General features: G+C 55.3%; 1 protein-coding gene across 3 annotated transcripts in view; it reads left to right on the forward strand.

Annotated features, from left to right (window-relative positions):
- FRMPD3 (FERM and PDZ domain containing 3) overlaps window positions 1-26,122 on the forward strand; it is a 58,455-nt gene that overhangs the window by 23,431 nt on the left and 8,902 nt on the right. The window contains exons 1-15 of one of the 3 annotated variants that reach the window (XM_023926692.2): window positions 2,199-2,328; window positions 3,397-3,436; window positions 3,556-3,733; window positions 5,621-5,783; window positions 6,041-6,143; window positions 6,502-6,547; window positions 7,638-7,742; window positions 8,742-8,849; window positions 9,316-9,447; window positions 9,966-10,085; window positions 10,214-10,350; window positions 11,122-11,245; window positions 11,822-11,911; window positions 13,150-13,329; window positions 23,456-23,600. In XM_023926692.2, the coding sequence (XP_023782460.2) occupies window positions 5,633-5,783; window positions 6,041-6,143; window positions 6,502-6,547; window positions 7,638-7,742; window positions 8,742-8,849; window positions 9,316-9,447; window positions 9,966-10,085; window positions 10,214-10,350; window positions 11,122-11,245; window positions 11,822-11,911; window positions 13,150-13,329; window positions 23,456-23,600 (1,441 nt within the window). In that variant the 5' untranslated portion in view covers window positions 2,199-2,328; window positions 3,397-3,436; window positions 3,556-3,733; window positions 5,621-5,632. Of the gene's footprint in view, window positions 1-2,198; window positions 2,329-3,396; window positions 3,437-3,555; window positions 3,734-5,620; window positions 5,784-6,040; window positions 6,144-6,501; window positions 6,548-7,637; window positions 7,743-8,741; window positions 8,850-9,315; window positions 9,448-9,965; window positions 10,086-10,213; window positions 10,351-11,121; window positions 11,246-11,821; window positions 11,912-13,146; window positions 13,330-23,455; window positions 23,601-26,122 lie in introns of those variants that run through there. The other 2 variants (XM_086850784.1, XM_086850785.1) reach the window with 2 other exon arrangements.

A 26,122-nucleotide genomic window follows, 5' to 3' on the forward strand; every position in this document is an offset into this window, starting at 1 on the left:
AATTTGGAGGAGAATGGCATTTGTAATGTGGTAGAAACCTGCACAAATGAGGGAACCCACTGTCCTCTGGGGGCATTTAGACAGGTTCCACAGCACCCCAGCCTGTCCCAGATTTGTGCAGGTATGGCCAGGCTGTGCGAGTGAACAACCTGGACGTTGTCATCATCTCACACTCGCATCCTTCACTCCTGCAGGTGCTGCGAGCTTGCCCTGGAATTTGAGGGCCTCCTGAAGGCATCCAGTGGCACACTCAGGCACGTGGAGCTGGGGTCCCATCTCTGCCACGCTCATGTGCACCTCATGCAGCCCTGTGACAGTGCCAGTGAGTGCTCCTGCTGCACACTGATCAGACAGCTCCTGGTGTCAATGCTCCCAGCACCTAGCAAGTTACAGCATGGGAGCTGTGGAGGCCTCTGGCTTTAGTAGAAATTGCTTTTCAAACCCAGCAGAATTTCCAGCCTCCCCAGCATCCTGTGGCAGGGAGCTCCTGGGATTAATTGGTTTCTGTGTGGCAAAGTGCTGCCTTTTCCTTGTGTCAAAGCTCCTTCCACAGGTGCCAGCTCCCTGCCCAGTGTCAGGCTGCTTTCTCCTTTCTATCCTGGAGATCCCAAGTCTCAGCTGGGGAAGGCAATGTCTGTGTGTGTTTGCCTCTGGAAGGTGCAATACAGGCTGAGCTTCCAATTCTCAGTGGTGCATCTGGCCGTGTCTCACAGGGCTTGTTCCAGGACAGCCTCTCCCTGTGCAGAAGTTGTTTTTTCTGGTGACCTGAGCATGGCTGGGGGTTGTGGTGACACACAGGGTCTTTGCTAGAGCCATGGTTATACTCTATTTTTTGTAATTGGCATCATTACTTTGAGAATGTTTGGGTCCCTCTTGTCCCCAGCACCTCGTTCAGCGGGCTCCACTCCTTGCCAGGGGGCAATAAGTCCATCTCTGCTGCTCCCAGGATACAACAGGTCCCCCAGCCCCCCTGGCCCCTCTGCCTGTGCTTATCTCTAGGTGAGATGCCAGGACCGTTTAAAAGCTGCAGGCTGAGCAGCAGAAGGCTGCAGCTGCTGCCCAGAGCCAGGCTGCGGCTGCTGCTCCGTTATTTACAGCTGCCTTTGGCTGCTCATGAGCTTCTCCAGCAGCTCTGCTGGCCACTGCTCACTGTCTGCTTGTCCCTGCGCTGGGGGCCAGGGGTGTTTGTGCCCTCAAACCGGTGCCATCTGGCACCCCACCTTTGTACCAGCAGCGTACCCGGCTCGCCTGCCAGCTCAGGACAGAGCCAGCGGCAGAGCTAACCCCTTTGAGGAGCTCTGCAGGTTTTAAACTGCTTCCCAATATTGGCAGCAAATCCAAGCTGGAGCATGGTGGGGTAAATTTGTGGGCCATATGGCAGGGCCATATGCAGGCTGCATTCTCCAGGCTGGGTCCATGAAGGATGTGACCCATGAAGGCCAGGGTTATTCTGCTGCCCTTCGTGTTGGTTGGCACCCCTGAGACCAGCTCTGCTCGCTGCAGTCAGCTGTTGGACACTGCCAAAGCAGGGGCAGCGGCACCAGGCTGCCAGGCTCCCTGTGGCCGAGCAGCTCTGGAAGGACAGCATCTGTTTGCCCATGCTGGGGGTGTCTGACACCTAAATGTGGGCCAAATGGCATCTTCCAAGGTGCCCAGATGCCCACTGGTGCAGATGCAGGGCTGATGGAGCAGAGATGCACGTCTCTGTGGATGCCGTGCCAGCCAGCTCTGCCTGCTCCGCTTCGTGCCCGCTGTTGGTCCCCACGCGCCCTGGCAGCCCCACGGCTCCATCTGAGATGGAGAGCGGGGTGTGAGGCTGGAGCTGCCATATGTTCTCCATAAAAACACTTCTTGGCCCGTTCCCCGGCGTTTCCTGCCGCTGCCACACGTGCTCAGGATCCCACATGCCTCACAAGCCGTTCACCAACTGCAGCCTGGCAGATGGAGGAGCCGGGCATGGCTTTGCAGTAGGAGAGGCAGGAATCCACAAGCTCTGTTTGTTCTTGGGTTCTTCATGGCAGCAGAGGAAGGGGGAGGAGAGCTGGCACCACTCCTGCAAACTGCCCCTCTGCAGAGGGGAGAAGACTTTCCCATACCCACTCCCCACCATGGAGCCGAGCTGTGAGCCCTTCTTGGGTTGCACAAAGTGTTTTCACCTGGTGCCATCCTGTTTAAAGGCACTTGGAAATGGTGTGAGTGTCCTGGGTGGATGGAGACCATCATTCCTCCCAGGCAGGTGGTACTGGTTTGTTTTGGTGGCAGATGGCCAGTCAGCATTAAGAGCAAAGGCAGAAAATCAGTCCTCAGAGGGAGCAGAGATTTATTGCGGTAGGAAATTAAAAATGTATGCATCAGCTTTTGGAGTAGCTCCTGTTCTGCCTTGATCTGTTTGGGGGGGATGAGGGCTCCGGGCTCAGCCCTGTTCTGTGGCAGGGAGGTCTGAGGATGCTCAGGAAGCTGAAGGCACATCCCTTGGCAGTGGGTGTATCATGATGGGCAGTGACTGGACCAAGCTGATATCTCTCTTACCTTGGGTGGCAGAGTGTGACCAGATCAGTGTCAGCTCTGAGCACAGCAGATGAGTGTCCCAGCCTCAGGAGTGGGATATCTTCATGCCACGTCAGCCAGGACACCCTGAAGAGCCAGGTGTGCCCACAGGGGTACATCTGTGGTGGGCTCCTGCTGCTGCTGGGCACCGAGAGGTTTCTCCTGATAACTCCTTTTACTTTGTGCTGTTTTCTAATGACTCTGTGCCTGGGTGGCATTGTGCCACAGTGGTCCCTGAGGACACAAGGGGATGCAGATCAGGCTCTTGGGCTAAAGGTGTGCAGCAGGCAGGACACAGGCAGGATGGGGACATGGACATAAGCAGCCGTCTGCTCCCTGCAGAGGGATGGGGTCAGTGCTGGTCTGTGCCCACCAAGGTGGTGGCAGGTGTTCCCCAAGCAGTGTGGCCCCGGGGTGAGGCTGGGTTTGTGCTGCTGAGGGCACCGGGGATTGTTTCAAATCCTCAGCTCCCTGCTGCGAGAGCCAGGCCGTGAGCTTTGCAGCCCAGTGCAGAGCTCTGCCCAGAAATTAAAAAAGAAGAAACACAAAAAAAAATCAAGCTTCAGGGAAGTGATAGCTCCTGGGGTTCAGCCAATTACCAGTGTTAGGGAGAGAGCTACCTTACCCACTGCAGCTGGTTTTCTCTGACCTCTTGCTCTGGTCCAGAGTGAGCACACGTTAATCCCCAAACCCGGCACGGGAGAGCTGCGGCAGGAAGGATGCTCAGAGCCTGGAAAAGGCATGTTGTACCTGCTGCTGAGCATATTACTGCTTCTCCAAGAGCGGATAAGTCCTGCTTACGAGGACGCTCGTCCTCTTTTATTTAATTTCCTGGTAATGCTTCTGCAGCGTCCAAGTCTTATCAGGAGAGGAGCAGCTTAAGAGGCCGGTAAAGGAGTTTTTATTGTCGGTATCCACCTCTTTATCCCCCTCTTCCCTTTGACGCCGGATGGCAGGCTGGTTGTGGCTGAAGTGAGGTGTGCTTTCTTTTCCTTGTGTCTGTTAAAGCTGCAAAGATTTCCCGGCTGACCAGTCCTGATGGTAATTTCGGCTGCGGCTCAGCCGCGGCTCCCGTGGCGAGCAGCGAGGGTGACACCGACACCCCGATTGCACACAGAAGGACTGAGCTGGGGGCACAAGTGGGCAGCTCTGCTCTGGGACTCGCCATCCACTTGGCCCTGACTTGGTGAGCAAACCCCTGCCTCAGTTTCCCCGGAGCCATCGCACTGAGCTCGGCCACATCTGCGGGGCATCCCGGTGCTTCGAGCTGCTCATCCTCGTGTTCATCTGCTGCGGGGGCTTGTGGATGGGGGAGCCGGAATCGCTGAGGGCAGCAGGGTGGGGTGACAGGAGGAGTGTCCCCTGGGAAGCCAGCAGCTCGGTGGCTGCTGTCTTGTGGCAGCCAGCTCCGTCCCTGGCGTTCTCCCTGGCCTTGTGGAGACGCAGTGCTGCATTCAGCCGCCTTTTCAGCTGCACACGACGGCCTTGGGTAGCGTTTGTTTGAGAAAATTGGTAGGATCGCGTGATGCTTTTTGTTGTGGTTGCTACTGTTGTTCTTTGGAATGCTCATGGGAGTAGCAGAGCAGCTAACGAGGCGGCGCAGAGACAGTCGCTGGGGAGGGAGATGGGCCCGCCTGGACTTCCCTGCAGCCGCACTCTCCTGGTGATGGAGCTGGCTCTGCTGCTGCTGGGAGCGCCGATGGGTGCGGCACTGCTCGGGGGGTGCCCAGACCCTGCTGCTCCCCAGTTCCCTTCCCCGAGCCTCTCTGTTTCCTTCTGCAGCCAGGTGCCGCTGCATGCGGGAGCACCCATGCAGCTGGGCGCTGGGAAAGGTCACCTGGCTGTGGTGACATCCCATCATCACAGAGCGCAGCTCACCTATGGCCAGCGCTGTATCCCTGACCCTGGGCAGACTCACCTGCTGCTCAGAGCTCTCCTGGCTCCCATGGCAGACTCCCTTAGAGGATTTTGGGTGGTTACCTGGGACCAGGCTTGGCACGGGGCTGTCTTTGCTGGCAGTGAAGCCCCAAGCTCTGTGTGCTGGTGTGGAGCTGCCAGGAGCTCCTGTCCCCTCCAGCCCCACGTGCTGTCCCCCTGGGCTCTGCAGCAGGTGCCCAACGCAGCGCTGGGAGCGGGTGGGGGAGTCAGAAATGCAGACAGATAGCATTAGATGGATGATGCATGGAATCCTAAACTGATAAGAGATGGAACAATTGGTGTGTTGTCAAAAGGCCGGGAAGGATCTCTTTTAAATAGACTAAATAGTCTGGACAGGAACAAGCAATGAGCAGCACAGAAGCAACAGCACGTTCACCACTTTGTTTTTCTGGCTGGGCTGTGCGTGTTGCCATCTGTGCTGTGCTCTGTGGCCATCCCGTGGTGCTAGGATTGCTCCCCCACAGCAGGCTCACAGCCTGGAGCCACGACTGGCATTGCTCCAGGATGCCAAGGGCAGCTTTGACACGACCTTGCCCTGGGCTGGATCTTCCCGTCTTCTGGTTGTCTCCACTCCAAGGAGTCCCTGGGCTGATGGTGGAGATTTGGTTGTAATAGCACAGCTGAGCCTGCCTTAATCCCAGTTTTTAGACTGGCTAAACTTGTTTTCACTTATCTCTGATACTGTTGAGCTGTGTTACACAGCATGCATAAGCCAACCCTTGAGTTTGCTCTTACAGCTCTGCAGAACGGCAGAGAGAGCTGTGCCAGGGCCGCAGGGAATGGCCAGAATGGAATGGAATGGCAAGTGGAATGGCCAGAGCCACGCCACCACAGGTTTACCCTGCACAGATCTCCCATCTGATTAAGGGCAGTGCTGGGGCAGGGGTGGGACAGTGAGGTGCTGGGGGAGGGTGGATTTACCCTCGTGTGGCATCTCCATGGATGTCCCGGTGCCTGAGCTGCTGGTGGCAGGGGCAGGCGCTGCTCTGCACGGGAGGACGGGGCTGTGGCCATGCCAGGAGGGCTCTGGGAGCGCTGCAGGTGCAGTGGGGCTGCCCTGCAGGCCTCAGAGGGCTGGGAGTGCTGGGTAGGGCTGCGTGGTGGGGCGCGCTACAGCCTGTCCCTGTGATTGCAGCGCAGCCATGTGATGCCGGAGGAGCGCGGTGGCGATGATATGGAATGTGGGCAGCTGCCTTCGGACACGCTCCGACAGGTGACGGTCCAGCGCCACCCCCTCTACGGATTCGGCTTTGTGGCTGGCAGCGAGAGGCCAGTGGTGGTGCGCTCGGTGGCAGCAGGTAGGGGGCTGGGGTGGTGCTGGACACAGCTGCAGCGTGCCAGGAAACACAGCGGCACTTCCCCCTGGTGGGACCCCTCCCTGGGCTCCTGTCCTCTCCTGTCCCCTCTGGTGGGCCTGCAGGCTGCCCTCCACAGCCACATACAAAGTGGCTGCTTTGATGCTTTGATGCTTTGGGGATGCTTGGGACCCTCCTGCTTCCCCTTCACCCCGCAGCTCCGGGATGCCTGGGTTGGGCCTGACCCTCTCTCCTGGCAGGCGGCCCCTCTGAGGATAAACTCCTGCCAGGAGACCAGATCTTGGCCATCAACGATGAGGATGTGAGTGAAGCCCCCAGAGAGAGATTCATCGAGCTTGTCAGGTGAGGACAACGCTTGTCCCTCATCGCCTCTGGGGAGGGGCTCATGCCAGGCTGCTGTGCCCGTGCCAAAGCCTTGGGGTGTCAGTGCACACCCACATCACCAGTGCTCCCTGCTGGGGTGGGGAATTCTCAGCCTGAGCAGGGGGAGTGCCTTGGAGCGAGTGCCATAGCCATTTTCAGCTGGCCAAGAAGTGGGGAAGTATCCACAGCCACGATGTCAAGCACCCCAAGGAGCCCAGAAAGGTCCCAGCCACCACTGGGCTGGGAAGGGTGGGGTGTGCTCTCAGTAGCCAGTTGCACATGTTGAGGTCCATCACCATAAAGTTCCATCCATCTTCATTTCTTCTTTCTGTCACAGGAAGGCCAAGGACTTCATCATCCTCACGGTCCTGCACACCCACCAGGTGAGACTGGCAGGGCCATGGCCAGCTCCAGGGGAGCCAGGACAGGTGAAAAGCCCTTCTGGAGACCGAGGCAGGGTCCCTGGAGACCCTGGGAGATCACTCAGGCAGCTCAACTGATTTGTTGCACCCACATCTCACCACCCCAAGGCTCTTCCGAGCTGTCGGATCTGAGAGCTGCCACAGCTCCTTGGGCGTGCAGCCTTTCCCCCTTGTCACCAGGAGGGAGAGAGGAAAAATACTCCCAAACCCAAACAGCTGCTGAGGACACCACGTGTGTCTGATGGAGTAACCCAAGGAGAGATGGCAGGGAGAGGTCGCTGCTGTCTCAGGAATCCCTGGGGAGCTGGGAGGCTGCAGGAGGGCTGGAGATGCACCAGCAGCCATGGTGCCCTGGGGCTCAGTGCCTGTGGCACTGGGGCAGACTGAACTGTCTTTTTGACTTCACCGAGTCTTTGATGCTGGGGAAGAAGTGTGAGAGCTCCCCTGTGCTCCCCGGGAAGGAGATGCCCCCACCCAGCGCTGCTCTGTCAGGAGCAGGGGTGTGTGCCACTCTCCAAAAAAGCTTTTTTCCTCCTGGCCTGGGATGGCCACCAGCTGGGACAGGTGGCCCAGCTGGTGCTGGCACCATCAGACACACACAGCTCTGTGTCTCTGGGCTGGAGTATGTGCAGGCACTGCCACCAGAACATCCTGCAGGGATGCCTGGGCTCCTGCTGTCTCCCTGGGGCTGCAGACCCACATCCAAGGGGTTCATCTCTCCCATCCGAGTGCCAGTGCCTCCAAGCAAGACCTGGCTGACATCTGCTGCCTGCACAAGGGGTGCCAGGCACAGGGGCTCACTGGAGTGCAGCCTCCCAGCCACACTGGTGCTGCTGGTGTGACTTCAGGGGCTGCTGCTCATCGTTCTGGCCCTGCCTGCAGCGCTGTGTAACCACAGCCGAGGGGATTTGCTTTCCACCCTCCCCATTTCATGGTTTGCTGCCCATCATCACGCTGGCTCCAGAGGGGTTTCCTCTGGGCCCCGTGCCTGCCTTTCCCCACACTGTGCTCCAGGGGCAGGCAGGTGATTTACCCAGTGCTCTCTTTCCAGTCTCCCAAATCTGCTTTCATCAGTGCAGCCAAGAAGGCGAAGCTGAGGTCCAACCCAGCCAAAGTCCGATTTTCAGAGCAGGTGACAGTCGGCGAGACAGACCCAGTAAGTCCTGCCCTGCCTTCCTCTGTGGTTCACCCCCTGGAGGTGTCCCCAGGGCCATGGGCTGTGGGGTGATTGGGGTCCCACAGGGCTCCTCTGCCCTGATTTGGGAGAGCAGCTGTCTGGGCTGGGGAGCCCCATGGGACAGATGCCTTTGGGCACGATCAATGTGTTGGGTCACTGCTGGGGGTATTCCCTGTGGTCCTCCTTCTGAGGGAGCCCCAAAAACTGGCCTTGAAAACCTGGTCTCAACTGTGTCCCCCTGAGCATCCAGGGGAGGCATCCAGGCAATGCCAGTGCCTGCCCTAAGGAAGATCCATGGCTTCCAGCCTGATCCCAAAAGCTTTGGAGTGCCTGTATGTGGGGCAGGGTGACCAGGGCATTGCTGAATGGCTGTGGAAGCTGAAGAGTTCCAGCCCAGTGCTTTTATCTCTTAATTGCAGGAAGGGTTTATTAAAAACAAAACAAAACTGAAAAGAAAACCCTGTAAAGCACTTCTAGCACGTTCTATTTTTAAGCAAAATCAATTAGGTAATTATCTGATTGAAATGCTTCTCAGCAAATAAAATCAGCCTTCTCCCAACTTCCTGCAGAAGGGGTGTGCAGGGTTGAGGGGGGCTAGGGTTGGGGTAAGGGTCAGGAAAGGGGGATCAGCTCTGAGCCACCCCAGCCCCACCTGGACACCAGCTGGGGAGCGGGACAGGCTGCCAGGCATGGGCACTGGGATGTGCTGGACAGAGCAAGATGCTCTGTTCCCACTGCAGCTGCTGGGAGCTGAATCTGTCAGGCAGCTCTGAATTGCCTCAGCTCTGTGCTTCTTGATGGCTCAACAGAACGCTGGGTTTTCAGGGGAAATGTGTCTCTTAGCACAAAAGCCCAGAGCAGCAGAGGATGCCACGAGTGCTCCATCACTGACAGTCTCTCTCTCTCCCCCCCTCCTCCCTCCGCCTCTCCGTGCCCCCCACCCTCCTGGCCTCCCCCTTTGCCGGCCCCACATGCCAGGACATGTTGAAGAAAGAAGCTCTCCTCCTCATTCCCAACGTGCTGAAGGTTTTCCTGGAGAACGGGCAGATCAAATCCTTCACGTTCGATGGCCGAACCACTGTGAAGGTGAGCCCCTCCGCTCCCCCCCAGCACCGTGGCACTCCTCTCCTCCCACCTGCCCCATCCTTTTCCTCTCCTGCTTCCCGAGCACGAGCCCCGCAGCAGCGCTGGGCTGGCTGCGAGCCGCTCTGGCATGATGGATGGCTCGTCTGCCTCCCCAGGCTTTGCAGCTGGCAGCCATGGGGGTTTGCTGGCTCTCTGCCTCTCCTGACTTCTCTGCTTGCTGTGAGCCTGCCCTGCAGCCAGGGTGGATACTCCTGAGTCCCCCTGACAGGGGCCAGCTCCCTCAGCACCACCAGGTGCTGGGGTCACCTCCCGCTGCAAGGTCGCTGGCCACCACCCTGTGGCCCCTCTCAGCCTCATCCTGGCACAGCCCCGGTTGCCAGGGATGAGTGGGCTCTCCGTGAGGTCCCAGCCCCCTCCTGGGAAGCAGCCAGTGCCTCGCACCCAAGCCTGTCCGTGGCATTTGCAGGACGTGATGGTGACATTGCAGGACCGCCTGTCGCTGAGACACATCGAGCACTTTGCCCTGGTCCTGGAGTATTCCAGCCCGGAGCAGAGCCACCGCTTCCTGCTGCTCCAGGACAAGCAGCCGCTGGCCCACGTAAGCTGCTGGGTGTGGGAGGGTGTTGGGATGGCTGGGGCTGGGTACAGAGAGCCTCCTGTTCCCCCAGTGTGGGGCTTGGCTGGGATTGTGCTGTGGGGTGGCACAGCCTCTCCCTGCCCCTGGCATGGTCCTGCAGACTCAGGGGTGAAAAGGGTGGCCAAAGAAGGAGACAGTTTTACCCAAAGATGGGTTTTACCCATCCTACACTGACAGCTGCTCTGTGTTCCAGCCTGAGCAGCTGCAGACAGCACTCATGAGCATCCTTGGCTGGGAGAGCCAATAAGCTCAGAACCAGGGATAAAATGGGGATCATGGAGCAAACATTACCCTGAGGGGTGTAAACCCTACAGCACCAGGCAAAGCTGTCACACCAAGGAAGGCTGAGGTGTTGCCGGGATGAAAGGTGGTGCATGGAGGAGAGAAATCAAATACCATGTCAGAAGAGAGGAGAGGGCATCTCATGCCCTGCAGCCAGTGGTCCCTGGGCTCACTTCTCCCCTCTGCTCCTGCCACAGGTTGTGCAAAGAACACACTACCACGGCATGAGATGCCTCTTCCGTGTGAGCTTCTTCCCCAAGGACCCAGTGGAGCTGCTGCGCCGGGACCCTGCAGCTTTCGAGTATCTGTACATCCAGGTAGGGGCTGGGAGCTGGTGCTGCTTGTGGCCCACACGTCTGCCAAGGCTGGGCCCTGTGGCAGCAGCCCTCAGGTGGCAGTGCCCTGTCCCTGTGGCTGCCTGAGGACACCTCTTCTCCTCCCACAGAGCCGCAACGATGTGATCAGAGAGCGCTTCGGCACAGACCCCAAGCCAGAGATGCTGCTGGGGCTGGCTGCCCTCCACATCTACATCACCGTCTCGGCCACCCGCCCCAGCCAGAAGGTCTCCCTCAAGAATGTGGAGTGAGTCCTCCTCGCTGTCCCCAGGCTCCCACACAGCCCTCCTTTGCTGTCCCTTCCCTGTGTCACAGCAGCGTTTTGGGGTGCGGAGCATGAGATGCTCTGAGAGCCCCCCCTGAGCTGGGCGGTGGCTCAGGGGCTTGGCAGCAGTGACAGCCAGCCCCTGGTCCCACCATGGGGCTGTGTAAGGCCCCCTCACAGCAGCCAGGCCTGGGGACATTTGCTGTGAGCCCAGCATCATGTCCATGGGAACCTGGGCTGATTTTCCACCTGCATCCAAGGCAAGGAGAGCACGGCTCTGTGGCTGTGTAATCTCAGCCTGTCACCAAGCTGTGCAGCACTGGCTCAGCCCTCCTGTGGCTCCTGGAGAACCTAAACCCATACCCAGCCCATCTGTGCAGGCTGGCCTTTCCCAGTCAGCACAGGGAGGAAGGAGGGAAGGGTCACCCTGAGAGGACCCCAAATGAGGTTTGGGAATTTGCCCTGCATCCCCTAAGCTTACATGAGGGTGAGTGGGAGCTGGGGTCTGCTGCAGAGCGTGGCACTGCTGTTCCCCAGCCTGATGCTGGTAGCTGTGTCACCAGCCTGGGGTCCCATCCGCTTGGGGACCTGAGCTGGGGGCTGCTCCCACTCTGGCTGTGGCACCAAGGAAGTGCTGGTGTGGCTCCAGCTCTGTCTGATGGCAACAGAGTGCGCTGGGACAGTGTTCTGTCCCTCTCTGCCCGCTGGCAGTGTGTCCCACCTGGCAGCTCACACAGGCTTCCCTCCCCACAGGAAGGAGTGGGGCCTGGAGCCCTTCCTGCCCCCCTCGCTCCTGCAGCTCATCAAAGAGAAGAGCCTCCGGAAATCCCTCTCACAGCAGCTCAAAGCCCACCAGCACCAGCCTGGCGGCACCAAGGTGAGCCCAGCACTCAGTGCCTGTTCAGGCTCAGCCTGCCCTCCACCCCAGCCTGCTGTCCCCAGCTTCTCAGAGACCCTTGCTATTAAATCCCCTGGGATGGGAGATAAATCCCAGGCAGACAAGCAGACACTCTCTCTCCTGAATCCTCTTTCAAGAGCTGATCTGGATTGCAGGGAGTGCGGCGAGGATCAGGGCTGAGATCATCTGAAGCTTGGCTGAAGTGGCTGGCACACCTCAGTTCATTGTTATCTGGGCTTGGAAAGCTCTGGAGGCAGCTGCTGAGCCATCACCCTGGTCCCTGCAGCCTTCACAGCTCCCTAGGGAGGGCTGTGCATCCCAGGGGGGTTAGACATCAAGCACTGCGGCTCCTTCCTGGAGTCACCTCCCAGCAGCTGCTCAGGATGGCAGGGGAGAGGAGACCCCCCCTCACCCACAACTCAGACTTGATTCTAGCACAGCCCATGCCCAGAGCTGCCTGATAACTTGCTGTGCACCCCTACTTGAGAGCCCCCAGGTCTGCCCCAGCCTCCTGCATCTCTTCCCCCTGTGCTCACCTGTGTGATGTTTTGTCAGGTCTCCACAGCCCAGGCAAAGCTGCAGTACCTGAGGATCCTGAACGAGCTGCCGACCTTTGCTGGGGTTCTCTTCAACACGGTGGGACTGGTACGGTAATTCAGGCTGGGCTGGGAGGTGCCTGCTCCTGACTGTGTGCTGGGGGGGAGCCAGAGGCATGTGGCTCCCACAGAAATCACTTCCCTCGGTCTCTTGCTCTGCCCTGCTGAGCTCCAAGCCCACCCAGAAAAGCCTTCAGAGCCTGTGCTGTCAGCAGGTGGGATTTCCAGGTCGGCAGGGTCAGGATCTGCTCTGTTCTTGCCAGCCTGTGGGGCAGCAAGATGAGCCTCTCAGTGAAGTAGGAGCAGGCATGTGTTTGTAGCTCGATCGTGCCCTGGCACATCCTGCCATCCATCCTGGAGGAGGGCAGCTCCTGGCTAAGGAGTGTTCCCTGATCACTGCCACAGTGATCCTTCACTCCTCACCCAAAGCACCTCAGCAGGAGGAAAGCCACCAGTCCAAACAGGACTCCACCTCCCTGAGGTCCCCATGGAGGTGTCACCTCTCTGCCATCCTTCCCTTTACCCCCACCCATGGTATCAGCACTTCCCTGCCTTCCTGTGCTTTGCCCACTGGGTTCCCTCTCTGGCAGCCTTTGCTCTGCTCTGCCCCTCACCTCACAGCTCAAAGGGCTGCCTGCAGGAGACCAGTGCAGGCACAACCTCGTGGTGTCAGTCACAGCCTGCTCCTGACACTGCCTGAGTAGACAGCAGGTTTTTTTAATCTCTGACACCAAAGCAAAGCCTCTGAGCCAGCCTGTGTGTTGAACTTTGTTGAAGTGGTAAAAAGTATTCCCTTATCATCTTCTGCAATGGTCTGCCCAGCTCCTCTTCACCTCCACACCTGGCTTGGAGCATCCTTTTAGACCAGAGCAGAAACATCTTGATTTCCAGTGAAGGTTTTGGTCTTTCTTCTTTTCTGAAATACATTCACTCCCTCCTTTGCTTCCTTCTCTGGGAGGCAATGTCAGATCAGACAGATTTGTAACACACTGCCTTCAGTGTAGTGACACCGGTGAGCCTGAATGTTTCATGTGGACAGTCAGTTCAGAGCTTTACTTTTAAATAGCCTTGACATCCTGCACACCACTCCCAGCTCGGCAGAGGGGCTCAGAGAGCCTGGTTGATGGCACCAGCCTTACCTACTGCTCTTCAAAAGCCATCCTGGGCCTGACCAGGCTGCCAGCATTGGGGCTTGGCTCCATGGGGAGAGCCAGGTGCAGGCTGTGCCACCCTGGGGTGTGTTTGTTCACCCCGTGTCTCTCTCTCCCCGTGTGCCTGTGCCAGCAGGATGAGAAGCAGCCAGCCACCACCCTGCTGGTGGGACCCCGGCACGGCATCAGCCACGTCATTGACCTGAAGACCAACCTCACCACGGTGCTGTCAGAGTTCAGCAAGGTCAGCAAGATCCAGCTGTTCAGGGAGAACCAGGGCGTGGCCCGTGTGGAGACGAGCATCCTGGATGCCAAGGTAGGCACCGTGGAGGCAGAGGGGTGGAGATGAGGCTGGGAGATTGGGGCCAGCCTTTGAGGGGATTCACATCACAGCTGTGTGCTGGACAATCTGTTTGGGGTTCCTAGAGACTGCAAAACCGGGGTCTGCAGCATCTCCCCTGCTGCTCTGGCTCCTTGTGCCATACAGGCAGGGATTGCTGCTGATGGCCACAGGGCAGGCATGGTGGCCTTCTGGCCATGGCCCAGGGCCACAGGGCAGGCATGGTGGACCCAAACATCCACCTAATGGTTCAAACAGGGTCCTTGGTGCAGATGGGGGGTGATACAGGCCAGGCAGGTAGCAGGACCTTTGGAGGCAGGACAGCACCTCACCTCTGCTCAGGGCTGGAGAGGAGCAGTGCATGGCCTTACCTGGGCTGGGTGCACCTACTGGAAGGGACTGGGAGGTTTCATGCATTAGTAGTACTTGTGGAACTTGTCAAGCCAGCCAGGATTGTTGAATAAAGTGGAAATGATGGGAAGGAGGTGTCAGGCTCAGTGTGAGCACAGATGACTGTGTGTCCCTGGCCCAGTAGCTGCCCCCTTTATCGTCCCCTTCAGCCCCCAGAGCACTCCTTGGCACGCCCTCCTGAGCCCCCTGTGTTATCATCCCCCATCCCCTGCTGGTTGCTGTGTAGTGCAGTGCTGGTTCTGATAATCAGTCCCCGTGGTCAGCCCCTGCCACCCCTCATGGGTCCCAAACCCTCCAGGAAAAGTGTCAGCAGTACAGTAAGATCTTTCTTTACTTCCTTGGTGCCTGGCACAGCAGCCACAAGATCCTAAGGAGATCTTCCCTTGGTCTTTGCTCAGGTTTTTGACAAGCTGGGACGTGTCCCTGACAGACTCAAAGGCAGGTAGCTGTGTGTGTCTCCAGGGCATCCTCGGTGTCCCTGCCTCCCTGCACCCAGCTCTCCCTGCCCCATGGGGAAGGACAGCTGAGAGGCAGAGATCTCACAAATAAATTCCAAGCCTTGTCTTCTCCTCTCCTCCCATTTTGAATTCAACAGGACAGAGTTAGGATTGAGTTTGGAGTTAATTAGTCAGGAGCAGTGTTTGGCAGAGACTGTCTGGCACAGTGGGGCCAGGACTCTGTGGGTCAGCTTTCCTGCCCCTGCATCCATCCCTTTTTCCCCTGAGATTGATGAAGCTGAGCTGCTTTGCCTGCTGTGTTTCATCTCCTGCAAGGTCTCAAAGCCTCAGCCCTCTCTGCAGTCCTTCCTTCACACAGTTCCAGCCGTGGTCTCACAGATGTAATCATGGTGGATTTGTTTGGGATTCTCCTGCTGCCTCCTGTCCTGGTGGATTTTAGCACTTTCTCCCATCCAGCTCATTAATTCCTCCAATTCTGTTTTCCTGCTGCTGCTGCTGCTGTGCCTGGTCCAGCAGCTCTGCTAACCTGCAGTAACACCCCAGCAGCCTCTGCCAGAGCTTTGTTAATCCTCAGCACCTCTGCTTCAGCTCTCCCCGCCACAGCCTCATGGACAAAGCCCTTTTTTTTGCATCCCTAATTCAGTGGGTATTTGGTCAACTGTAACATTTTTAACATTCCCTCTTCTGCATCCCACCACGGTCAATTGTGGTGCAGTTAAAGCCTCGGTGTCCTGCTGTGCCTGTCCTAACCCTTCACAGCCCTCACCCTCCCCTGCTGCAGCCTGGGCAGGTGGGAGCCCTCCTTGCCCAGCCCCTCCAGCTGCCTGGGCTGTGCAGGAATCCATCCATTTACTCCTCACAGAGCAGGAATAACCGGGGGATATTGTAACCCTGCTGGTTCCTCCTGCTGCCCACCCACGCCCCTTGGCTTTGTGTGTATAAAATCACCATATTAATGCATTAATAATAGGCTGGGCATGACCCTGTTACTGCTCGTGGCTCGCTGTGAGTGCTCTGAGCACGGCTGTCCCCATTGTCACCTCGCTCCATGGCACTGGCTGAGCTCTTGGGGTGCTGCTGTCCTCTCCCTGGTGTGGAGGAGAGTGCTGTTCCCCCCAGCACAGACTGGCCACAGGAGGGACAGATGCTCTGGAGGCTTAGGTGATACTGGCATCCATCTGCTCTAAATTAGGTGGCAATTCCCACGCAGCTTGTCCACAGATCCTGCAGCGCTGCTCCCCACAGCCATTCCCGGCTGCAGAAATCTGCTCTGTACCTCCAGCAGCCCTTTCCTGCTGCAGGAGCAGACTTTCTCCTGTGACCCTGCTATCCAGCCCCACAAAGGCTGGAGAAAAGCCAGCTCACCGGGGTAAGGCAGCTCACACACCTCCTGCGAGCACGTCCGCATGCACGATGGCTTTATCTTCATGAGAAATTCCAGGCAGCTGCCTCTGGCCACCAGAAACCCCTCTGCCTGCCTGGAGTGGAGCAAGCACCCCATTTATGGATCTCAGCAGGCTCAGCAGCACCGTGCCAGGGCAGAGGCTGCTGTTATCTGTCTTCATTTAGCCATTATCCGAAGGGCTGGGTTTTAAAGCCAGAATGTCTGCTCCAGAACAAGGCATATGCTAATCCTACGCAGGACAGCAATGGATGAGGCAGGCTAAGAAAAGCAGGCAAAAAGATCATTACCTCACAGTGCTAATCTGCTCTCTACAATTATTCTGTTGCACTGAACGTGTCCCTGGCTAAAGCCCTTGGTTGCAAATCAATCAGTTTCTGCTGAGAGTTGCAAACCATTAGAGGGCTCAAAGTCGTGTCCTGACTGCTCTGGGGACCTGTCAAATCCATGTCACCCTTGGGAGCCTGTCAGAGCTCCATGGATTGCAGTGTAGGAGGGGATGTCCCCCTGGGCTGTTTCACCCTGATGCCTGGCACTGCTGCTGCCATGGGATGCTGCTGCTGGGGCAGCTCCCAGCCTGAATCTGTGGGAGGTGCTCGCTGAGTTACTGTGGAAACACAGATGGTCAATGATGGGTTAGGGTTTTGTGCAGAAAGACCATCTTGAATTTCTAAATGTATTTAAAATGATGGGTTAAAAAGGGGGTCAGGTCATGGAGCAGCCCTCAACTGGGAGGTCTGAACACCCTGACCAAATCAGCCAGAGCAGTCCAGACATCCTTATCTGCTGCTGACCTGCAGCCACAGCCCAGACTCACCTGCCAGGAAGGAGCTGGGGGAGATTTTCAGGTAACAAACAGGCTTGAGGAGATCATAAAACATTTGCATTTATTTTGGGCGGAAAAGAAATACTGTTTGTCTTATGAATTATTCACTAGGTAGTTAATTGGTTTGTTTTGGAGCTTTTCCACCCTGGGCTTCAATTTCTGTTTAAAACAGCCCATTTGGGATACAAACCCAGGGCTGGTGCCTTTATTTTGCCTTCTTTAGCTTTTTGCCTCTGTGGCAAGATGGGGGCACATTCTGACAGAACCCCTCAGAGAGGAGCTGCGCAACCTCGGGGCAGAAGACCAAAAACCTCCAGGCTTCTGCTGTTGTTTCCAAGGATTTTGTTCCCTGCAAGGTCTGTGAGAGCTGCAGGGAGGACAGGAGCAGGTTTTGTCTCAACAGTCATGGAGGGAGTTGAGCAGTTTTGCTTGGGAATGCTGAGAAAGTTCCCAGCCTGTGCCTGGGGACAGGGGCACACGTCCCCAGCTGCACTGCAGTGGTGCAAGTGGTCATTTTGCAGGTTCCAGTGGTCATTCTCACCTGACAAAGCCTCCTTTCTGCTGGGGCTGTTGCTTCTCTGTTCTTCCTCCTCATGTTTGGGCACTGATTCTGGAGCTTGTACATTTGCTGGGGGCAGGGAGGTGGCACAAGGTGTCTCCTGTGATCTTCATGCATTAAGTTCATCTTGCCAGGTTGGGGGGGCTCTGCATCTCCCAGGGGCTTCCCCCTCCTGCTGGGGCCAGCGTTTGAGAGTGCCCAGTGCTTCTGAGCCAGCTCAGAATCGAGCTTCAGGCGTGCATCTCCCTTCCTCCCCTGTGCAGCACTGCAAAGTCCTGCTCTGCCTCCCAGCATCCCAGGAAGGACAATGTCAGCATCTCCTGCCTGGCACCTGGACAGGCCTGGATGGGGCACAGGGAGGTGACTGTCCCCACCCCACCCAGGCTCCCCTGGCTGTGCAGCTCCGCAGCTCCCCCAGGAGCAAAGGGTTTGTTCTTACTGAAATGCCTTTTCCGATGGAGCATTTCTCCTTTCTGATTTACACAGCTGCACACCACTGGGCTTTTTGTTATTAACAGTCTTGACATTGGGAAAAAGGCTGCTGAAGCACTCTGAATGCGAATGAAAGCAGAACGCCTGGGGGCAGCCGGATCACCTGAGCCTGGACCAGCGTCTGCAGCTTAGCAGAGGAGCTGTGCCAGGCTGTGCCCTGTCCCTGTGCTGGGCTCTGGGGCAGGAGCCCGTGGTGCTGGCTGCTCTCCAGGCACAATTCAATCTGAGGCATCGAGGTAATTGACTTTGGTCTCCCAGCAGGGCCTGCAGCCAGCCGGCGCTTAAGCCAAGATCAAGACTTGAGAGAGGAAAACAAAGGAGGAATTAATTCAGAAAGGTCCCTGGCTGCTGCTGGGATCTGGGTACTGGTGTTGGTGTTCCAGGGCATGGGTAAAGAACACTGTGCACAGCTGGGGCTCAGCCCTCTCCTCTCCCTGTGGAAGGACCAAGGAGCCCCTTCCTCTCACAGGGAATGGGATGATGGCCCCTCTGAGCCTTCCCTGCTGGAGCCAGCCCCAAGCCTGGCTGTGCTCCCCTGAGCTGATCATGGCAGGGATGTGCTCTGGTGCTGAGGCCAGTGCCTGATGTACATTTGCCAAACTCCAGTCTGAAAACAGTGGGGAGCCCCATCAAAGCCAGCAGGGCAGGCAAGGCTGACATTCCTCCTGCTCCTGCAAGCACTGACTGAAGCCCCTGAGATTTCTCCTACAGGAAGAGTGAGGCTTTGGAGTGACAATGGGCCCACCCCTCTGGTTCCTTACACCAAATTAATCTTACTTTGCATTAAACCATTCCAAAATGCTGTCGTCTCATGAGAGAGAGGGAGAGATTGAATTTCCTTTGGCTTGGTACATGGGTGGGAGGGGCAGACGCAGATCCCTGCTTGCAGTAGGATGGGAAGCAAAGGAATGGGATGTGAAGCAAGGGAATGGGATGCAAAACTGAGCACTGGGATGCAAAACTGAGCACTGGGATGCAAAACTAAGCACTTCCCAGCAGCACCCAGAGCACTGCCTGCGGGCACCTGGAACAGGAGCCAACCAGAAACACAAGAGGCACACAACATGTGGAGAGGATGAGTTTCCAAGCCTGCAAAGCCAAATTTGATTTGTTCATTTAAATTAAAAAAAAAAAAAAAAAAAAAAAGGAGAAAAAAAAAAAAGAGAGAAAAAGAAGCACTAAACCCAACTGAAAAATGCAGCCCTCTAAGGAAGAAGAGACCTGCAGGTCTAACCAAGGCTGTGCCCTTATTGATCAACAAGTAGGAAATAGTGGTCCTGGTCACAAGCAGCCTGGTATTGATAGAGCTGAGTTAATAATGCTTAAGGGAAGAGAAGAAAAGGTCAATGTAGAAGTGAAGAATTGACTGCTGCCTTGTTAGGCCCAGGTGCCTGTATTATTAAATAAAAACTTGGCAGTGCACCTCAAGTAAACCAAGGAACATAAATTATGTAAATTCATCTCCCATCTTTCTGCTGCACTGCATTAAAGGAAGCAGGGTAAGACCCAAAGTACATGATAAAGGGAGGAGATTAAGAGGAAACACATATAATCTTAGAGGTTATAGTATGAATAGATAGGGTCATAAATTAATTTCAGTATGAGGACTGTTAAAATCATCTAGCATAACCCTGGCCAGAAAATTTCCTACAGACCTTTGTTTGAGCAAGAAAACATCCTCCAGAAGGACACTGAGATCTTATTTAAAAGCAGAGCATAATAGAAAAATCACTTTATCATTAATAAGCTAATGCAAAAGTCATGCCTTCTATCCGGTATAAATGTATTTTGTTTTACTTCACAGAGACACTGGCTGTGAGGCAGGAAACTTTGAATGAAAAGGTGTCATTTCCTCATGAGGCCTAGAAAATCTAGGAAGCCATTATGTGTGAAAGATCAAACCATCAATAATTTCAGGCTGGTATTACACATTTAGATGTAGGAAGAGCGTCCTTGTGAAAATTTGCTTCTTTACATGTTGGCACATTGCAGGTCAGAGATGAGCCTTTACCTGGGCATCCCACTGGGAATCTGATGTTTGGCCAGTTTTCAGAGCAGTAGGATTATCCCAGTAAGTTTGTTTCTGTGTCAGACTTAGGGTTTTCATCCTAAAGGTGCTGCTGTCCTGACAGAACACAGACAGGCATTTCTGCTTTGCCCTCCCAAGGAAGCAGAGCCCTGGGGGCCACTGAGGAGCTGTAGCAGCAAGGATGTGCCCATGAGAATGAGGAAGAGGATGGGCTGGTGGGCATGAGACAGGCCAGAGGTGGATGGTGGGAGGACAGCCAGGAGTTATCCAGGTTAACAACTTGTTCCTCATCAGTGATCAACATCATCTCCTGATTAGCAGCTGGGAAAGAGGGTTCTGCACCTTGTGGCCACAGTGCTGCCAGGGCAGCGAGCAGGGCTCAGAGGAACAGCACTGCTTTTGCCCTTGCTGCATCCCTCCCTGCTTTCCAGCTGCTCACAGAAGTCTCTGCCCTACTGCACCACTGGCTTTAGAAAACTTAGAAGGATTCATGCTCTTGCAGGTTGCTGCCTTTGTGTCGGGTTTGGTTGAGATTGAGCAGTGAGTTAACAAAACTGCAGTGAGATAACACAGGGATGTCACAATAAGCCCCAGCCCCATGGGCACCAGGCCAGTCCTGACCTCAGGCACGAGCCCTCACTGCCTCTTGCAGGTTGTTTCAAAGGGAAAAGAGGTGAATCCTGTTTTCCAGAAGTCATGGGTGTCACAAGGAAACCCAAAGCACAGACTGCAGTTCTTCAGAGTTGTTCTTATTTAGCTCCCTGCAAAGCTGCCCTGAATTTGCTATCTAAAACCCTCAGCACCAGGAGTTGGAAATGTTTCGTGCAGCTGTTCACAAAATCAATATTTGCTCAGCTTGCCCGTGCCTGGCTCTCTCCACAGGATCTCGTTTGCTTTGCCTACATGGAACATGGTGGCCAAGGTTGCCAATGCCTAAAAATAACACCTCCATTAGCTGCCACCCCTGATACCTCCTCTTTGTGGAATCATTTCCCAGCAGAACAGGGCTGCTGCAATCATGTTGTCTCTTTGCCTCTTCACCCCATAAATCACTTTCAGATCTGCTGGCCCTTTCAGGGGGATGAGGCAGCAGGGTGGACATCTCAAAGGCAGCTGAGCTTTGCAGTCTCAGCAAAACTACCTAGTGGAGTGGAAGAGAGAGGCTCAATCTTGTAACCCCCTGTGGGAAAAGCTCAGATCCTGTGCCAAAACTCTGTAAGTGAGTAGCAGAGCAACCATCAAGGCCAAGGAAGATGCTCAGCCTGACTGCAGCAGCTTTGATCACAGTCAGTGTCTCTGTAAACAGCTCCTAATCCATGAGCAGGACACAGACCCATGGCACTGTGAGCTCCCAGGCCCATCCACAGCACGGGTGGATGGCTCCAAGCTGCACCTGACGTGATTTAATCCCTAATAACAATATTTAAATGCCTGACAATTGAAGAACTCTCGTGGAGCTTCCCTGTCAGTATATCAGAGTAATCTTTTCTAAGCTGTAATGTTAATCAGGTTTAAGATTACTCCTTTCCAGAGCAGAGTGCCACAGTTAACCCCAGCATGCCATGCATTTATTGCTGGAAGCCATTCTGGAGGCTGGACTTGCTTGGAGACCTGGTAGGGAGCTCGCAGCACCCTGATGTTTCATTTCTAGTCGAGAAACATCAGTCAGGGTTGTTGTATCTCAGTCACCCATCAGACTGATCCAGGGGCTGCCTCCTGCCAGCAGAAACCTACAGTCCCATCTCTGGATGGGTGGGAGCATCCTGGGGCAGAGGTAGCTGAGCAAAGATGGAAATGGGTCTGGGAGATGCTGGTCCCCAGCTGGGGCACTGGGGCTGCCCTGGGGGCTGCATGGTGAGCACTGGCAGGGAGGCAGTGAAGGGTCACAGCCCTGTGCCCCTCTGCCTTGGGGGGATTCACACAAGGTGGTTTTCCTTTTGGAAGGGGATTCTCAGCCCACCTTGGCCTCTTGGTGTAACCTCCCAGCAGTGGGCATTCATCAGCCATTGCCTCCCTCCCTCTGGGATTTGCTCCCTCCCTTGCTGCTGACACTCCAAACCCTGCAGAACAGAGCAGGGAAAATGCACAAATATGTCCTCATTCAACAGATGGCTTGAAAAACCCAGGAGGGCTTAGCCTTGTATAGAAGCCACTTGTTTTAAGGATGCTTCATACACAGAACACATGGTTTCCTTTCATCACTTGTGTCAAGACTTGAGCTGGGCTAAGAGGTGTCACCCCCCTCACCACTGCATGCCTGCCTCCTTTGAGCTATGTTGAGAATCTCTTCACTCCTCTCTCTCTGGTTTGATACTTCCCCTTTGATCTGTGTCATCTCAGGTTTATTTTCCAAGATTCAGAACGAGCCTTGTCAAGCAGGCAGGGGCAGAACCTCTCAGCAGAGGATATTCACTTGTCAGGCTGCTTCTTTTCCACATCAAGTTGGTTTTTTTCCTTTATCTTCCTGCACAGCAGCCAAAGAGGTAACTTCTTCAGCCTGGCCCTAGGAGAAATCTGCCCCTGCCAGGGGCTGGCATGGCTTGGGGATCACATGCAGGACCCAGGTCTGATGGCTTCACACCCAAGTTTGTTGCACTTTATGGTCCAGAGCATGACACTCTGGCCTGAGGTGGGCCTTCCTTTGCCAGAATTGTCTTGGTGGCTTACAGCAGCAAATATTAAGTAGAGCACAAAACTGGCCAATGGGTACCAGGAACCTCTTGTGGTTATAAAACAAGAAAACCAAAATAGCTTTAATGCTTTTCATACTGTGTAGGCTTAAGTGTTTTTTGAAACAGCCTTGGTGTTCCCTGAATGTGGTAAATGAGTTCTGCTGAGTCCTGGAGGGCTCTCAGTGTGCAAGAGGCTGAGTGTGGCAGGGCAGGCAGGTTGAGACAGCAGCAGTTGAGCATCCCCCAGTGAGCTCAGATATCCCCTGTACCTGGATACAAAAGTCCTTTAGGTAGAGGTGCTTTGAGCAAGGGGTAGGTGAGGGCAGCAGCTGCCTTTGCCATAACTATTGAAGGCACTTGTCATTTTTTTCCATCTCATGGGTCTGTCTTGAGCAGTGCTGGGGGCTCAGACGGAGCATGGACCTCTCAAGTGAGCTGTGCTGACACAGGCTGCTCTGCCCAGCCTGCTGCCAGCAGTGCACAGGACCTCACTGGGTGGGTAAGAGTGAATCCCACCCCTACAGCTTCCCTGGGCTAGCTCATCTCCTCCTTGGGACAGTCTGGGAACTGGGAGTTGCACTGCCTGCTGCTAGATTGTGCTGTGAGGTTTTATGTGTCACACAGATCATGTCTGAGTTTTATTTCTCTTTAAAGCAAAGATCTTTTTTAGCATGCAAATAAATGCTCTCCTAAAAGGGAAGGCACCATCTGCTCCTAAGCACAAATTTAATTTTCCAAAGGGTTAGGTTTAAATAAGATGCACAGTCTCAGAGTGGTAGCTGAGGGAAACCTGTAATGGGGTTTGGCCCCTTTGGTATCTTGCTGGAAGCAGATGTTTCATTTATGGGAAGGAGACACGGTGCCTGCAATGAAAGAGGGGTTCTGGCAGCTGGAGACTCCACAAACTCCCTGCACTCCTCCCAAGGCACTGATGGTTGAACAGGTGCTTGCAGGTGGGCTCAGAGCACTGACATGGAGACAGAGGATCCGAGGGACACTGCTGTGGGTCGCTCATCCTTGGGGGACTCAGCGAGCAGGAACCACAGCTGCAGCCAGACACTCCCCTGTGCACAGCCATTGGTGGGCTGAGCTGGAGCAAGGCTGTGCACCTGGCTGGTTTTTCATGTGGGAGTTCTGGGAGCAGCAGCAGCTCAGCAGTTCCAGCAGTGCAGGCCCAGCACAGCACCCGTGGAGCTCTGGTCCCCATCAGCTGAGCCACGGCCCTCATTCGCTTTGCCTCTCTTGCCTTCCAGCCGCTGGTGCTGCTGATGGAGTGGCCTGAGGCCACCAACTTCGCCTGCCTCATCGCAGGCTACTGCCGTCTCCTGGTGGACTCCAAGAAGATGATCCTGTCCAGGGCCCCCAGCCAGCCGCCCCCACCTCAGATTATCAAGGCAGGTACGTTTCAGCCTCTGCTTTCCCTGCCAGCCCCTTCCCCAGCCTGCCCCCCTCCCTCAGCACTCTGCAGCATCAGGAAGGTGAAGGCTTTCCCTGGCATCTCCCCTCTGCTCCCACTCCCCTTGAGAACCAGCAGACTCCCTAATCAACCAGAAAGCAGGGAGACAGGTCCTCAGTTTGGGTTGGCCAAAATGACTTGTGGTATCAGCTCAGGTCCTAAACACCATGAGTTGTCGTGGCAGCTCCTGGAGCAGCTCCAGGAGGTGCTGTTTGAGAAGACCTGTGAAGCTGCCAGCCACATGCTGGGCCCTCCCAGAACAGCCTGTGCACTGCTGCAGGGGTGCAGCACACATTCCTTGGCTGGCATCCTGCCCCAGAGCCCCACATGAGGGTCTGAGCTCAGGGCACTGCATTCCTGCTGCCTCTGGACACCTCCAAAAAGAGCAATGATTCTCAACAGTGATTTCAAACAAGAGCCAACCATGAACTACATGCTGCTGTTCCATGCAGGTCTTCACATCCAATATGTTTTGTACAGGGAAATATAAAATACGGGTTCAGTGGCTGGAGATGGGCAAACTACCAACCCTCTGCCTCTGGAAGGTCACTCCCAGACCTCCCAAGTGTCACTGCAGCTCCAGAGAGCTGTGACAAGTCCTCAGTTTAGCTGCCAGTGTCAAAACTCCCTTCTCAAGATGGGCCTGGCTTGGGGAGCTGGGAGGAGTGCAGAGAGCTCCCGGGGTCCTCAGGAAAGCACTTGGTGCCTTTGGGGAAGGCACTGAACATGGATTTGGCTCATGTGGGAGGACACACTCAGAAGAGGGATCAGGAAAGCATCTGCAGCAGCCTCAGTGAATCCAGAAAAGGTCTGGCAGGTGATTTTGGTGTAAGTATAAGCACTTTCCTCTCCTTTCTTCCCCTGTGCCTCTGACTGACAGCTGTCACTGTGCTCTGCCCTGGTCGCCCTATGGAAATGCATTTAATGACATTTTGCTGTGAGCAGAGGGTGTTTGCAACTAAACTGGTTTAATTGTCATCAGGTCCTTCCCTGGTTCCATGCCACCCTGAGATGGACTACAGGGACACATGGGGCACGTGTCTGTGGGGAGTCAGGGACATGGAAAGCACCCCATACCCAACCTCTGTGACCCGTGGAGTGGAGCAGTTTCCTTGCAGACCCAGTGCACTCAGCCCAGTTGCTCAGTCACCCTTCAGAAGGAGTGAATTCAGAGTGCATTGGGGAAACAGTCTGCTCACAGTTCTGGTCTCCACAGGGCTGCAGGCTGAGCTGTCAGAGCTGGGCGGATCACAGGGAGCAGCGACTGCTGATCATTAGCACATCCTTGCAGGAGAAAGCCCCACTGGGATGAATTAAGTTATCCCAGACTTCCCAGGCTGCAGGCAGACTGTGCCAGAATCTTAAATGTAAAATCAAGCTTTGGCCCATGCTTTTACCTAGAAGAGGAGCACATCCATCTTCCCTGAGGCCTATTAGAGCTTCCTGCTGAACAGCAGACGTTTTTAGGAATGCACACCCTGTCCAAATGTTGTCAGTTAGATCCATCTCTCTGCATTTCCCTGCAGAGCCATATGCCAGAGCCTTGCCCTCCGTTGTGCCATGCTGGAGCTACACAGGTGATTCACCTCCCTGTCCCTTCTTCTCCCCACTCTCTCCATCAGCCATCAGCAGCCGAACAGCTCTGTGCCCTTAGTTGCTCTCTCAGCTCCCTGTCAGGAAGTTTTCTCCTTCCTGAGCATGCAGCAGCTGGATTTTGGATTTTAGGGGTTTGGCCCCACTCAGCAGCAGGCCTTGGCTTGATGTGGGCAGCCAGCAAGCCTCTGCCTCAGCCTTTGCCACCCTGCTACAGCCCACACATCCCCAGCCTCGGCAGCCTTGTGCTCCCTCAATGACACAGCTGTCATTTCTGAGCGCTGCCATGGCCAGGCATGAAAGAGATTTTGTTTTTATTGGGATTTTAGCATTGCAGGTGATGAACAGTATAATACAAACATGTGTTTGGGGAGACAAATTGTCCAATTTGTTGAGCTAATGAATTTAATTAGGATTTATTTGATTTAATTTATCCTTGGTAAGACAAAACCTGAATCCCCCGGCAGCCACTCTCAGCACAGCTGCACAATCCAACCTGCAATGCAGACAGATGCCTGAGGGATGGACCGCTGGCCAGAAATTCAAGCAGTATTTCAGCCACTTTCCCTGCACAAGGGAACAAGGGGAGGGCTGTCACTGGGAGATACTTAACAGCAAGAGCAACGGGCTGTGTTACAGCCAGCCTGATCCAAGAGCTGTCAGCCAGACAGAAATAGCACATGGAACACGGGCTGCGAGGGACAAGGGGCTGGGGGGTGTCTGTCACTTGAACACAGCCAAACTACCGTGGATGTCTCCCCAAAAGGCAATATTACTCCTCTTTTGGTACTCTCCTGATGAACACTGCTTGGTGTGGCCAGCACTACCCAAAAATGGCAACAATTCCTTCTTGCCATATAACGTGTGAGCC

Source organism: Cyanistes caeruleus, chromosome 14 (assembly GCF_971803275.1).
Source record: "Cyanistes caeruleus chromosome 14, bCyaCae1.hap1.1, whole genome shotgun sequence".
NCBI lineage: Eukaryota > Metazoa > Chordata > Aves > Passeriformes > Paridae > Cyanistes > Cyanistes caeruleus.